Source organism: Cupressus sempervirens, chromosome 7 (genome assembly GCF_028749045.1).
Source record: "Cupressus sempervirens isolate cs-2001-9-10 chromosome 7, ASM2874904v1, whole genome shotgun sequence".
Lineage (NCBI taxonomy): Eukaryota > Viridiplantae > Streptophyta > Pinopsida > Cupressales > Cupressaceae > Cupressus > Cupressus sempervirens.
In genome coordinates, this window is record NC_143124.1 from 722589792 (window position 1) to 722606103 (window position 16312).

Sequence of the window (16312 nt, forward strand, 5' to 3'; positions counted from 1 at the left end):
TCTCCCCATCCTCTACTCTCTCTCATTCTTTACCCTCTTTCCCTCTCTCCTTCCCTCTTTATTGAAATTCATGCTTACAGAGTGCATGCGCACTCGCTATGTAAGCCTAAATTTTAAAATGCTTTGGATTCTACCAAAACCTAAATTTTAAAATGCTTTGGATTCTACCAAAACTAAGGCTTGGTTTTACCTTGGGGATCCAACCTAAAGGTTTGGAGTCTCTAAACTGGTATGAGACATGTTTTGTAGGAAACATACAAAAAATGATTGATTTTTCTTGTGTGCTCTCCTTCAAGTTTCTTCGTGGTTGAGCATTGATAAAATCAGGTTATATGACATTGTAGATATCTGTGTTAGCTATATAACCATATAATTTTTTTTGAATTTGAATTATTTCAAGCCTTTCAACTATAATTTCTTTTGAATATATGTCCATTTTCTATCAACAAGGAATGTGTACTAATTGGGGTGTAGATTTTAGCTTGTTCATCAAATTTTGCAACAACTTAGTTTTTTAGAAACTAGACTCCATTCTACACACTTTGAAAAAAAAAAGTTTTGATTTTAGATTAGTTTTCAATCATTTCTAGGGGGATTACACAGATATTTCACATTTTTGGGATGTGTCCAGTAAAAAAAATTCATAAAAAAAGATACACATTATAAAATTACCCAAAAAATATGGGATAAACTACATGGTGTTAGGTAACTTTTGACTAGAGCGATTAAAGAGTTTAAAAATAAGTTAAATTTTTAGGGGGGCCACACTTTGCACTATGTTATGTTTTTCTAAAAAAATAGTACCACTTTCTCTGGCCCCCTTTTTTGAGGACCTAAAATTAAACCATTTTGAAAAAAAATTAGTAGTTTAGAAACTAGATTCAAAGGATTGCTACTTTTTTTTTGTCATATCTTAAAATTTTGAGCATAACTATCTTCAAATTCTTGTCAAAATTCATAAATTGTTGATTTCAGAAAAAAGTGGCCACTTATACCCCCCTTTTGGCACCACAACTTGGTGCACTTACCCTGTTGTTAATAATGCATAAGAGAGGAGAAGACAAGAAAATAAACTTCTTGGCAATGTTGATGATGTTGTTGTTAAGAATACCACATATGTTAGTGTAAATGTCATTGATTCTGCTACTGACAATGTCAATAATACTACTGTTGAAAATGCATGAAAGAGTAGAGGAAATGAAAATACAAATATTGGGTGCTTGTGGGATATGACAATGTCATTTTAGATGTTGTAGTACCAAATCTAGACCTATACAAACCTCCAGTAGAATGCAAGTGTAAAATATATTCTTGGGGACTTTATAAGGATTAAAAAATGAAGCCAAAATTGGACACAAATGGAAAACATATCAATAAAGTGTATGAGAAACAAAAGATAGATAGAGTGGAATAATCAATGGTTAGATTGAGAAAAAGGAAGTATAAGCATGTCAAGCATATTGCAGATGAATTTTATATGAATCAAGCAAAATGGGAGAAACTAAAATGAATGTGTTCACTTGAAGCTCAATTAAAAAAGGTAATAGATGATACATATATGGCCAAAACATTTCAATTGGACACTCTTTTTAAATCTTTTAAGAAAAGTTTGTCCTATGATAGAGTCCTTTGTTATTGCTAGATTGTTCAAAAAATTGAGTGTTCCAAGATATCCTATAACTCATTGGTTAATAAGTAGTAGACAAGATTAGATGAGTTCTCTTACTAAAGTGGAAATAACTGATCCGAGAAAAAACTAAAGAGTCAAACTATATTGCATTATCTCTAAATGAAGTTATAACAGTGGATAATACTTTTTGGATGTGCATGCATGTGTATACTATACAAAACCATGTTTGTCACCCTCATATACTATATGGTGTTAAGATGAACAATAACAAAATATGAAGTATGCACAAACTAGCTGATACATATTTAAATGAAATTGATAGTATGGATGAATTTATAATTGCTAGAATGTCAGTTTGAGTAGGAGAAGATAGAGATGTAGCAATGCAAGGTTATATAAATGGTCTATATGCAAAACTATATATGAGAATTGCACTATATATGGTTTCCATTCACTGCATAAGGCACAAACTTAATTTATCATATAAAATTGTCCCCTTTTGAAGTCTTCCTTATTTGCAATTTCTTCTTCCCAATCATTAAATATTTTCTTTGTAATCCATATGAATATCCAAATCAATATCTTACATCTCATTTTTATATGGAAGAAGAGACCTTCCAAATGTTATATCTCTTCATAGTCATGACATTTCAATATATAATGAATTGTATGCTTAATAATATTTTATATGTATATTAATTAATATTTATTAGTATTACTATTAATGTTATTGCTAGTTTTTTTATTTTTTTAAATTCAATAAAATTGTCATTTATTATTTATTTATTTTAATTAATAACATATTGGTATTAATAGCCAATATGTATATTTTTATTATCTATATTTAAAAGTATTATCATTTCAATATCTAATTAATATGTATATATCTATATAGTGATATGATAATAATAATATTATTATCATATATAACATGTATTATAATTTATATTTAAACTTTTACACATGCGCACACACACGTGCGCACACATAATTTATCCTTTTAATATTATAAACTTTACAACTAATAGTTGTTTACTATTAAATTTTATTTCAAGGTGGGGATATCATAGTCTGCCCCTCTCGAATTCGCTTGTCCTCAAGCAAGATCATTCATACATAACCTTTCATAGATACACAACATATTTTTAGATGCAAAAAGACCTAAAGGATTTATGGAGTATATATCTTAATGCATAAAAACACAAAGTAGACACATTAATGCATGAAAACAAAAAGAAGACACATGAAAACACAATGCAGCCACATGAATGCATGAAAACATGAAGAAGACATGATGTAGACACATAATATATGCTTTATTGATTATATCTTACTAGAGTCAAGAAGATGATTTGTTTCTTAGATAGAATCCTGCAACCAAAAGTGATCACTAGTACCATGTGTATATATAAGTTTCAAAGAAAACACAAGTCATGATAAATTACTCCAAGCCAATACTCTAATAGAATTATTTTTTTCATTTTTTTATACTTGTATAAGCCTCAAAAGATGCTATCCAAGTTTCCTAGATGCCAAATGTGCAAATGGATTCCCTCAAAGTTTATAGGTCCAAGCCCATGTCTTGAAAGATCATGGGTCATTGACCCCTACCCTATCTTGGGACAAAGATCCAATTGCTTGGATTTGGAAAAACCCCTCCTTGGTAACATCCATGTCTTCTCTTATTAGTCATATTATTATTTCAAATTAGTGAAGGATATAGTAGATTTTGTTATATTACAATTTGGGTTGTATGAATAACACCAAAAAGACCTTGCCACACCCAAAAGGAATCCCAAGACTAAGGAAGAGGCTTCCCATGGAGCTAAAGGCTATGCAATTGCAATTGACATTATGGGCTTATGGGCATCTGGAAGTTTCGTAGAATGAAGAAGCCCAAAACGAAGAAGACATAAGAAAATATGTTCAGAACACCAATGCAAAGATAGTATTTCAAGTATGGAGTCCTTTCATAGAGATCTATCACAAATAAGGAAAAGAATCTGTCAAAATCCATCACAGATTATACATGGGCTGATAAACAATTCAAAACCATAAAATCAAAGCCCATCCAACAACAAGATTTTTATAATACAAATAAAGCCCATTCATCACGAACACAAGGCAAGGAATAAGAAAGGAATTCTAAAAAAATTGAGCATCCAAGTTATAGTAAAAAATCTGAGCATCCAAGTCCTTGAGCGTTGTTTCATTATAGTCTAGGAATTCCTCAAAAGTGTTTGTTCATCTAACTCACAAGCGTGATTTTCACTTACCTCAAGAAATGCATTTTAAAGGCAAAAGTCCATGGTAGACCCTCAGTTGCGCTTTGAATAAAAATGACTTTGGAATAATAGTCACATCAGGTTTAGTTGGAGCTGCTTTCCTCACACCTTAGGTTTAATAAGAGCTCTTAAACAACTTGCAATTAGTGAAACTTTCTAGAATATTTTATTTTTGATATTTTTTGAATTAAAAGAAAATCATACCTCTAGAAAATTAAGACCACATTTGAAAAAAGAATTAAAGGAAGCATGCTCCACATTAGTTCCTTGTCTATATAAGGGACTAATAAAAGTATCTAAAAAATAATTACAATTTTCCTTATACAAAATTATCCATAATCCAATTAAACCAACCGGCCCTTATTTGTAGCTAAGCCTCTCCCTAAAAATGTTGTTGTTTATTGTTGTTTTGTTTTGGTAACATAGACGCTGGAAATCTCATAAAACTTACCGCTCCATATTTATACTCAAACCACTTAATACGATAGCTTGAAGCGAAACGTTTCTACGTAGAAGCCAGATGATATTCCATGATAAATTTTAATAGCCATAATATATTTTTCCTTTTTTCTTTTTCTTTTTTGTTCGTAACGAGTGAATTTAAACAGCCGAGGAATGTATCTGATAATTTTGGGCCTGGGGTGGTGTGTAGAGGAATGGCCTCCAAATTCTGCTCTATGCCCAGATCGTCTCCTTTTCTTCCCATTTGCAATGAATCTAGTCATGCAAAATCAAGCTCAAATAGAAGTAAATTAATATTTAAAAAATGTAGAAGGAAGGACGCTGAATTACTCACAGTGGCGAGAATTGTAGTAGGAGGATCCGAAGCCGAAGAAGGAGGAGGGGCACAAATTACTAAAGCGAGACAATCAAACCTGAAACAAATTCAAAGGGATGGAGAACCTCCCACCTTTGTTTCGGCACCCGGTCGTCGGATTGTAGCAGGTAACCCAATTTCTTCATTTTAGATATTATCAGATTTTAAAGAGACCAATTCTGTAATTTGGAATCTTAATTGTAGTTGTGGCACCTTACAATTGTTGAGAATTTTAATTTTAGTGCTCTGTAAATTTAGCCCTCAAGTCGACAAGTTTTGCATAGACTAATTTGAGAATGTTTTTAGCCCCTGAGAAAGTTTTCTAAAGTTTTCAACTTATTTCCGCCGCTAATGTAAAAATGTACACACTCTTTCCCTAAAGAAAAATAACATTTTATTCCAAAAAATTGATGCATTGATTATTAGTGCAACCTCTGAAATAACTGAAAAATCGAAGACAAAAAACTACTTTGGTGCTAGAAGCATGTCGGCGACACCAAATTAGAACATCCTGCCAACGTCATTCATGACTACAAACTAAGAAAAAACTTATCCTTCTAATTCAATGGAAGTGGTAGATGGACCTTCTCAAAAATATCTAAGGAAACAAGGATTCTGAAAGATCTCTAATGAAAATGAAGATCAAACAAATTTTCTTTAGACCTGTTCTATATATACGCACAATTGCACAGGCATTTGCATTCAAAATGTAGGACATGAATTCTTGAATCAAGACAGTCGGACAAAAATCGGGGACTCTATTTTAAATTTAATTCTCATGGACAGAACTTAAACTTCTAATAAAGAATGCACTTTGACTGGAAGTTATACTCATCTTATCCTATTTAATCTAGTAGAAAGTTGTTCCGCATTTGCATTCAAAATGTTGTACATTAGTTCTTGAATCAAGACAGTCAAACAAAAAGCGGGTACTCTATTTCAAATTTGACACTCATGGACAGAACTTAAATTTCCATTAAAGAAAACACAGTTTGACTGGAAGTTATACTCATCTTATCCTATTTAATCTAATATGAAGTTGTTCCGCAAGATTGATTGCACTATTAGTAAGCTTATTCTATTATTTTTTTTGGATTATTCAGTCCGGGTTTCATACTGGAGGGTCTATTAAGCAACCAAACCAAAGCAGATGTTTATTATTCTTTGCTTCAGTAAGTAATACATTAAAAGAAAGATGGACTAGTGAAAACCACATTGACAAGTACTGATTTCTGTCACTTGTCAATTTGCCACGATTAGGATTGCAAATAATCTCCATATTGATACTAAATAGAATATGCATACATATACACAACATCCTAGCAGGAACACGTAGGATAACTTGCAGCTATTGCTACAAACAGCAGGAATTCAGCTGAATTTCTTCAAAAGCTACATCTTTAAGTCACTAATCTTGACTGACCTGAACAAACCTTACTGTCATCACCATTAGTAGATGGAAAATTGAGAGGCTTCAGGTCATTGAGGATATTAATACGTGTATTCTCTATCAGCACCCAACATCTTCATTCAAATCTTTGAAAATACTCCACGTATTGAGATGTGGGCACAGTTGTTTATGGATTATTGACTAAATACTTAATATCCTTGACAGTAAAGTGAAGAAGACAGCAACCTAATGCACAAAGCACTCAAAACCTTACCTAGAGAAAACATTGTGTCTAGTGCGAGGGCTTGAGTATAGGAATTTTCTCAAGTATAGCTGCCATGATGTTTCTTAATCTGCATTTATTTTACTTCTTATCTCAAGAATCTTGGTAAGCCACATTCTTGATGTAAGCGTATTGATTGCATTTTGCAAAATGCTTCAGAAATTCTTCCTGTAAAGCTTTGGCAGACTGAACGGAGCCTTGAGATTTCTCTTTGCTCTTAGCAGAATGAGCTTTAGGAATATCTGATTACCTTTACTTGATACCAACGGGCGTGGTTTTAAAGTATCCTTAACTCTTGATCCTTGACATTTTGCTTTATGTTATCTTATTAGGTCTGTGAGTTCAAACGGTTGAAGTATATATAGCTTTGGTCAGACGATCTCTGTGACTAATAAATAAATAAATAAATATATATATATATATATATATATATATATCAATGGAGTAATTCAATATTATTCTGTTATTGATCGCTGAATCTGACCGATGCAGATATATCTTTCATTTGTGAGAAGTTCGAATCACATTCCATGTGATTATAGGCCTTACTGCAGAAGCTGATCCATATTTGGCTAATAAACATTGTGGATCATGCAAGTATTGTGTGCGGGTAATGCACATTAGTGAATCGCTGCATATACAAACCAATCACCTTTAGCATTTGTTAAGTGCTAATTATCTATGAAAAGATACGGTGATGACTGGTCATGTCTCTAATTAGAGACATGCCCATTCACCCCCGTACCTTTTCATATGATTTATATATCCAAATGAATTCAGTCTTGCTAGTATCAAAATCAATAAATACTGAGCAAGATCTGGAGAATAATAAACAATTCAGTCATTTGAACATTTCTCATCTTTGACACAGAAGTACATATATAAAGTTCCAGAGTAAATCAGAGCCATATATATTGAAGTTTGAATCTGCAATATATCAACCATCAAATCAGTAAGATTCTGAAATTGAAAAGTTTAATATTCTCTAATCTGAAACAAACTTAATCTACATTTACTTACATCATGGTTTCAGAGCCAAGTTAAGGAAGATCTGATTAAGTTTGAGATAGCAGATTAATACCTTTGGACATTGTAGTCACATACCATTCTTCAAAATGTCAAATGCAATCTTTTAGGATCGCCTTGAAGGTGCAAACAATTTCATCTCATGGAAGTTAAGGATAATGATGATATTAAAAGAAAATAAATTAGAACAATTTGTGAAAAATAAGAACACAAAACCTGAGAATGAACCTGAAAAATCCCAATGGATTGAGAATAATGAAAAGGCCATGAAACTAATAGTAGATGCTGTTAGGGATCACATAGTACCTATATTGGTAAATCGAGAGACTACATATCTTATGTTCAAATCCCTTGAGAGCATATTTGAAATAAATAACACTGGTAGAACCCTAGCACTCAAAAGACAAATGAATCACATAAGCATGTCAATGCATTCTTCATGAGAATAACCGAACTGAGGGATCAACTGTCAGCTGTTGGGTACGGAATTGATAGCAAAGAGTTATTCCTAATAGCTTTAAGTGGCTTACCAAATTCATGAGAGTCATTCTTACAAGGCATAAGTGCAAGACCAAAACTTCCGAGGTTGGATCAGTTAAGATCTGATTGCCTTCAAGAAGAAGCAAGATAGATGTCAAAAGGATATAAACAAAAACCTATAGATGAGAATATTCATGTCCTAAACACAAATTCACATAAAAAAGGAAAGAAGAAGAATTGCAAAAGGAAAAAAAATTCCATGGAAAGATTTCATCTAAGCAGAGAAGAGATGTCTCTCAAGTTCAATGCTTTAGATGTGATCAATACGGACACTATCCTGTCAAATGCCTTGATAGGACAAAGAAACAAGCATCCTATGCTAAAGTTGGAAAAACATATAAGGAAAATGATTATGAGAAGTTCCTATTCTACTCCACTATCAAATCGTGTATCAAACAAATTCAGCACTTGTGTAATTGATAGTGAGTCAACAAGACATATCACTGGATTCCGAGAACATTTATATACCATGGTGGAAGAAATTGATGAAGAGGTAATCATTGGGGATGATTCTGCACATCCTGTAAAAGGAGTGGGACTTGTACCATCAAATTGGAATTAGGTATTACTATTTAACTAAAAGATGTACTATTTGTACTTGGAATCAAGAGAAATCTAGTATCAATATCTGCCCTAGAAGATAATGTATATAGGGCCACCTTCATGGATGGGAAAGTTTTGGCATGGCCAAAGAACTCAACATTTAAGAAGGCTAAAACCATAGGTATAAGACAAGGATACCTATACAAACTTTGCACTGAGTCAAAATAAGCACTCATTCATGAAACTTTTGACTCTAGTGAGATATGACATCGAAGATTAGGGCATATTCACTTTTGTGCCGTAACCTCGATGGAAAAATTGGTAACAAGACTAGCCAAACTAAATCCAACTCATAGTGGGACATGTAAAGGGTGTGCTTTAGGGAAAAAACCTAAGGGATCTTTTTAAAATAGTTTGAGTAGAACTAAAATAATATTGGAATTAGTTCACTCTGACTCGTGTGGACCTTTGTCAATCCTTTCCATGGGAGGTTCCCTATATTACTTAGTTGCTGGATTTGTCCTAGACGGGCCGGATTTGGATTCGTGCTTGGATCCTTGAGGATTCGGGCAAGATCCTTGATTCTGCATGTGGATTCGTCAAGATTCGCAGTTTGCAGATCCTGATGGATCTACAGGCAAAATCAATGATCCTGCTTGGATCCTCAAGGATCCAAGCAACAACTCGAGGATCCTCAAGGATCATAATTTCATTTTGTAATTCAGTAATTCAATGTGAATGTGTTGATTTTCTTTATAATTGTGAAAATATATCAATTATCAAGTATACTAGATTCTTAGATCCATACTAGAATCATAGATTCATACTATGAAATGATTTAGTTTTAGAATTATGTATATTTCTATTATTTTGTAGTATCTATATATATATATATATATACACACACACACGAATTCTCCACGAATCACAATTGGGAAAAAAAAAATCCCAAATCCGTGGATCCGATTCATGTGCCCGAATTGGATTCGTTTCACGAATCGACAACTAAGCTATATTATGTAATTTTTGTGGATGATTTCTCCAGAAAGACCTGGATCTACTTCCTTAAGTGTAAAGAATCATAAGAGATCCTTAAAAGATTCAAAGAGTTAAAAGCCCTAATAGAAAACTCTTTTGGAAAGAAATTTAAAACACCAAGACCAAACAATGGGAAATAATACACTTGAAAAATCTTTAAAGAATTTTGTGGTAATGCCGAGATTAAGAGGGAGTTCACTATACCCTATAATCCTCAATGAAATGGGGTAGCTGAGAGGAAAATAGATCTATTGTGGAGGCTATGAAATCAATGATGTATGACCAAAATCTAGATGCCTCATTGTGGCTAGAAGCATCTAGAACAACCGTTTACATCCAAAACATTCACACCTTGATAATAAAACTCTTGAAGAGGCTTTTACTAATCTAAAATGTGACATAAGCCATCTTAGCATATTTGGTTGCCCTGTGTATATTCATGTGCCTAAAGAGAAGAGGTCAAAACTAGAACCTTTTGGGAGGAAAGGAATTTTTTAGGCTACAGTGAAACCTCAAAAGCCTACAGGATCTACATACCTGGACAAAGACAAATAGAACTTAGTAGAGATGTCATATTTGAGGAAGACATTGTCTTCAAAAGGGCAAGGAGTTCAAATGAGTTAGAAAACCAGGAATCGCCTAACAACATGGGAAGACTCTGCTCCTGAGATTCAGAGGGAGTACCCAGATGAAATCTCAAATGAAAACCAAATTGATCTTGAGAATCAGAGGAAGCATCAAGAGGGAAATTAAATGACCAACAATAAGAAAATACCACTTTGGGCAATTGTTGAGGATGCTGAAAACTTTGTAGCACCCAAAGGAACCTGTAGGGAAAGTATGATACCTGTAAAAATTCTCAAGCTATGTGCCCTTAATGAGCGAAATCTTGAACTCAGAACCTACTAGTGTAACATAAGCTCTCAGATGTCAATTATGGAAAGATGCCACGATAGAAGAGTACAAATCCATCTTTAAAAATGATGTATGCGATATAGTACCTAGACCTAAAGAGAAATCTGTTGTCTCCTCCAAATGGCTCGTCAAAATTAAACATGCTGCAAATGGTAGTATAGAGAAACATAAAGCATGATTTGTTGCTAGAGGGTTCTCTCAAAAGGAAGGTATTGATTACGAGGAGACATTTGCACATGTTGCTAGATATACTTCTGTTAGAGAAATCATAGCTATTGCAACAGCTAAAGGTTGGAAGATATACCAGGTGGACGTGAAAACTATATTTTTTTGAACAGGACCATCAAAGAAGAAGTCTATTTAGAACAACCTGAAGGCTTTGTGATTCATAATGCAGACTCACATGTATGCAAATTGAAGAAAGCCCTATACGGACTCAAATAGGCTTCTTGAGCCTGGTATCAAAGGATTGACAGCTATCTTACAGGGCAGACTCAAATCGCTACTTTAAAATTATTAAAGGTGACATGTTAATACTAATCCTATATGTTGATGACCTGCTAATTACAGGAGAAGAGCGCCTTATTATTCAATGTAAAAGGGATTTGGCTTCAGAATTCACTATGAATGACTTGGGTATTTTACACTACTTCCTAGGTTTGGAAGTCTGATAGAAACTTGATGGTCTTCTTTTGAATCAAGGAAAATACACTATTGATATTCTGAAAAGATTTGGGATGTTAAATTGTAAACCGATGTCCATACCCATGGAAACCAACTTACATAAGTTAAAAGACGCAGCAATATAATCCAAATTTGCATATCCTACCCTTTATATACAGATTATTGGATCATTGACGTGCTTGGTTAACACTCAACTTGGTATTTGCTGTGTAGTGAATGCATTGAGTCAGTTTATGTGTGACCCATGGGAGATACACCTAGTTGCTGCAAAACATATATTGAGGTACCTAAAGGGTACTATTGGATATGGTCTCAACTATATGAAAGTTGACCTAGATCTACATGGAATATCTAATTTAGATTGGGTTGGAAGTGTGATTGATTGGGTTGGATGTTGTTTCAGTTTGGGATTAGCCACGATTTCTTGAATAAGTAGGTAATAGTCTTCAGTAGCACATAGTTCTACAGAAGCCGAATACATCGCAACCGCTATGGGAGCCAGAGAAGAAATTTGGCTTTGAAAGTTGATTGTGAGACTATTTGGCCCCTGAAACCTATCAAAGTTGTATTAAGCTCTTAGCGAATCTAGAGTTCCATGATCGATCTAAACATATAGAGACTCCTTACCACTATGTGAGAGATATGGTAGAAAGGAATGCGATCCAATTGGAGAATATTAGTATAAGTGATCAAATAGCAGGCATTCTCACCAAGCCTCTTTCTAGAGTTAAATTTGAACACTTCATAAAGAAACTTGGAATGGTCAAAATGTAAGTTATTGAGATTAAGTCTCATTATTTTTGTACTATTATATATACATTTAAAAGATGTTTAATGTGTAAACTCTTTTGTCATATGTGTGACTCTATGACTTTATGGCTCACCTGTGTACATTACTAAGGATGACGATCTTTCTGATAATATACAGTTGTATCTAACATTGTAAGGTGATGACTTTACAATGTTCACTACTATGATGAATATCACGTGACTTGATATTCATGTACATGTCATGATAGTTAGTATTGCTTGAACATTTTGATAGATAGATATCATCAGATGTGATATCTATATTATATCATTATGTTCTTTATGAGATAATCATGGTGGATATTATGAGATGTAATATCTATAGATATGCCATGATCAATTATGGTAGACATCATGATACTTGATGTTAGTGCACATACCATAATTTGGATATACATATAAGAAGAATGTCATGTGACTTGATGTTCTTAAACATATTATATCCTTTGATATCACAAGTTAGGTGATATTACTCATCCAACTAAGGTGAACTTATTAAAATATACTAAGTAACTGATTCAAATGCGGATTCCGGAGCGTATTCCGGAAGCGGATACGGGATGCAAGAACTTTTTATTTGGATGCGGATGCGCGAGGAAACTTGTATATATATATATATATATATATATATATATGCAAAGAAATGCAAGAAACATACAAAAACAAATAATTTAATAGTATGACTATGATACTTCACCCTTTATCAAAATTCAAGATATTTTAAAATTCATATGATATATCAATATGTGCTTGTCCAACATAAGAGTTTAGTCTTGGACAATAAGTTCAAATAGGTCATGTTCCAAAATGATTTGTGAATAAATTCACCTTTAGGGTCGTTTTAGGGTTTCATAGGAAAAAATAACCTAAAAAATCAATTTAGGCACATGCATAATAGGGAACCAAAGTTTTTTTTGGGGTTTTCTTTACATTATTGGCCATTGGGCTTGCGGGTGCTATCAGAACCTGGCCTATGGTTGGCTTCCGGCCAGCTTTCACAGAGCTTTTGGAAGCACCACGTATTCGTCTGCTTCGGATGCGGAAGCCTAGCCTATGCAAGAAGAATCAGTATCTTAGGAAATATATATTCCTTGTCTTCCTTAGATAAGAGGGAGTGTTGAAGTATATAGCTTCGGTCAGACGATTTCTGTGACTAATCTCTCTCTCTCTCTCTCTCTCTCTCTCTATGTGTGTGTGTATATATATATATATATATATATATATATATATATATATATATATATATATATATATATATATATATATATATATATCAATGGAGTAATTCAATATTATTCTGTTATTGATCTCTGAATCTGATCGATGCAGATATATGTTTCATTTGTGAGAAGTTCAAATCACATTCCATGTGATTATCAGCCTTACTGCAGAAGCCAATCCATGTTTGGCTAATAAACGTTGTCGATCATGCTAGTATTATGTGCGGGTAATGCACATCAGTGAATCTGTACATATAGAAACCAATCGCCATTAGCATTTGTTAAGTGCTAATTATCTATGAGAACATACGGTGATGATTGGTCATGTCTCTAATTAGAGACATGCCCATTCACCCCCGTACCTTTTCATATGATTTATATATTCAAATGAATTCATTCTTGCTAGTATCAAAATCAATAAATACTATGCAAGATCTGGAGAATAATAAGTGATTCAGTCATTTGAACATTTCTCATCTTTGATACAACAGTACAAATATAAAGTTTTGAAGTAAATCAAAGCCATATATAGTGAAGTTTGATTCTGCACTTTATCAATCATCAAGTCAGTAAGATTCTGAAATTGAGAATTTATATATTCTCTAATCTGAAATAATCTTAATCTACATGTACACGAACCTATCTTTACTTGCATCCCCATGGGATGATTAATATCCCTAATCCCCAACTCTTGATGTTTCAATCCTTTTATCTTTTAGGAGTTGGTGGATGGAGATATTCTTATTTGTTTTCTTTGATCATAAGGTATGGTGTACTCTTGGCCCTTGATCCTCAATGATTTCTATGGGTTATAAGTATCCCCAATGTCCGACTTCTATTATTTCCTTAATTATTTTAGATTTGGTGATGAGAGGGTATTTTGATTTTCATGTCTTTGGTGTGGGTTATAAGGCATCCTTGATCCTTGATTCCAAACAACCCTAAACTTTGCAACTCATACATTTTTTAATTTTCATTCCCACCCGCTTCCTTGCTCAAGCCTGGTCGTCATTAATGACCTGATTCTCTATGATACTACTCTTCCTTAAGGGTGTTTTTCCACCCCAAAATAGTTGTTCACCTCAATGGTACAAATTTACACACAATTTCACATCATAATTAATGTGATAGTTATATTTTTGAGATGGATGGTCTCCATTTGGATTTTGTAGGATCTAATCTTGTTTAACATGCATCATTTGCAACCTGCAAGTCTTCTTCAACTCCTGAAGCAATAGGGCAACCAACAAAGTGCTATGTATGTTAGTTCATTTTCCAAAAAAATAGGTTGGCCATTTTCTGTTTTCCAAGCAATTGGAAGTCAAGGGAGCCTCTAGGGTTTCAACTTGTGCAAATTTGGTTGGCATTAGAGCAATTTTTTTTCTATAAATCTCAAGGAGGTTAATATTGTAAATCTTGTAGCTGAATTCTCCAAACTTCCATTTGTAGATCTTTACAAAAATTCTAGCTTAGGGCGTCCTCTTGCCACTTTGTTGGTATGGATGAATGAATGATTTTAATGGCGTCTAGGAGAATAAACAACCTAAGGGACCAAGACAAAGCTGACAGCCTTAAGCTATCTCCATATCCTTTTCCATATCTGGTCTTCTTTCATGAATCTTAACCAAAAAACCAGCAGTTTGTTTGATCTTATCCTCCTCGAATAAGCTGTGCATGTTGTCAGCCTTTAAGATGATATCATTTTGAGTCGGAATGTTGTGATAAACTGCACATTCCATGAGAAAGTGCCATTAAGTTTCGATTGCTCTCGTCCTATAAAACTTGCAAATTCTCTCCTCCCAAACCTCTTTGGGTCTCTTCCATCTACCTGTCTTGCATTTGAGATGATGTGATCCCATCCTCAATTGTGCCACTAACAACCTTGCTTTCCCTTTGATAGTACCCTCTAAATATGCTTTCTCACCATGCTCCCCTGTTGGGTTGAACTCTTGAATGTGGATGCCTTTTTCCGACCAGTTTTATTAGTCCACATGTCACTCTGTAACTTTTTCTATGACAAACTTTTTTATGTCCACATTTGTATTAGGACACTTCTGAAGCTTAATGTTCCATTTATTCAACCACTTTGTATTTTGCTTCATCCAAGTTTTCTTTCTAAGGTCAAGATCCTCATCCTGCACAATTTTTGGCCAGTGTCGGTTATGTGAGTTATCAAGTTTCTTTGATAAATAAGTAACCGAGTTATTGCTGATCGCTCCAATGGAAAAGTGCCTGTTAGATATTGGCCCATAAATTGAGATAAGTAGCAAATAAGAAATAGCCAAAATAGATACAAGAGACAAAATTATCCTAGGAAAGCCCTTCCAAAATTGAAGGGAATAACCTAGCCACACAACAAAATAACACTTTATTGATCATAAATGTTCAACTGTACAATGCTTATCGCTTAATGCGATATATATATATATATATATATATATATATAACAAATAGAGAGACTCTTCAAATTACAACCAAAGGTATCTTTAATTTCCCAAAACATGACTCTTCGTGTTTCCATATGCATGCCTCAACGCATGTCATAAGACACATGTCTTGATATTTAATATTACAATTATTAGCATAAGTTTCCTCTTCAGCTGAAGGTGACCATAACGATAATAACACCCATATTTCTAGAGATGAAGGTCTCTTTTGTAGCTACAATCTTCAACACTCCCTCTTAGTGAGAGAGATATCTTTAGCTAAACAGTCACACTGGGCTGCAACCGAAAAATGTCAATGATAAATTTTGATCACATAAATCCAAAACATAGTTCATAGAATCACTCAACATGACAAACCTACAAAAATCACATTCAACTTTCATCATTGACTCACTCAACGCGATGCTGTCATGGAATCTCTCAACATGACAAACCTACAAAATCACAACCAACTTTCATCACAGATTCACTCAACGTGATGCTGTCATGGAATCTCTCAACATGACAATTCTGCAAGAATCACAATCAACTTTGATAATGGACTCTCTCAACGTGATGTTGTCATGGAATCTCTCAACATGACAAGTTAGTAAGGTCTGCAACTAGCATTTTTATCACGGACTCTCTCAACGTGATAGTCATGGACTCTTTCAACATAACTTCTAATTCCGATCACGAAATCTT

The 16312-nt window shown here is 33.7% G+C and overlaps 1 protein-coding gene across 20 annotated transcripts in view; it reads left to right on the plus strand.

The window, feature by feature from the left end:
- The first annotated feature begins 4309 nt into the window (after positions 1-4309).
- SLP1 (Calcineurin-like metallo-phosphoesterase superfamily protein) overlaps positions 4310-16312 on the plus strand; it is a 257256-nt gene continuing 245253 nt past the window's right edge. For 8 of the 20 annotated variants that reach the window (XM_089792688.1, XM_089792690.1, XM_089792691.1 and 5 more), the window contains exon 1: positions 4362-4860. In XM_089792688.1, coding sequence (XP_089648814.1) covers positions 4446-4860 — 415 coding nt within the window. In that variant the 5' untranslated portion in view covers positions 4362-4445. Of the gene's footprint in view, positions 4861-16312 lie in introns of all 20 variants that reach the window. The other 12 variants (XM_089792699.1, XM_089792704.1, XM_089792701.1 and 9 more) reach the window with 6 other exon arrangements.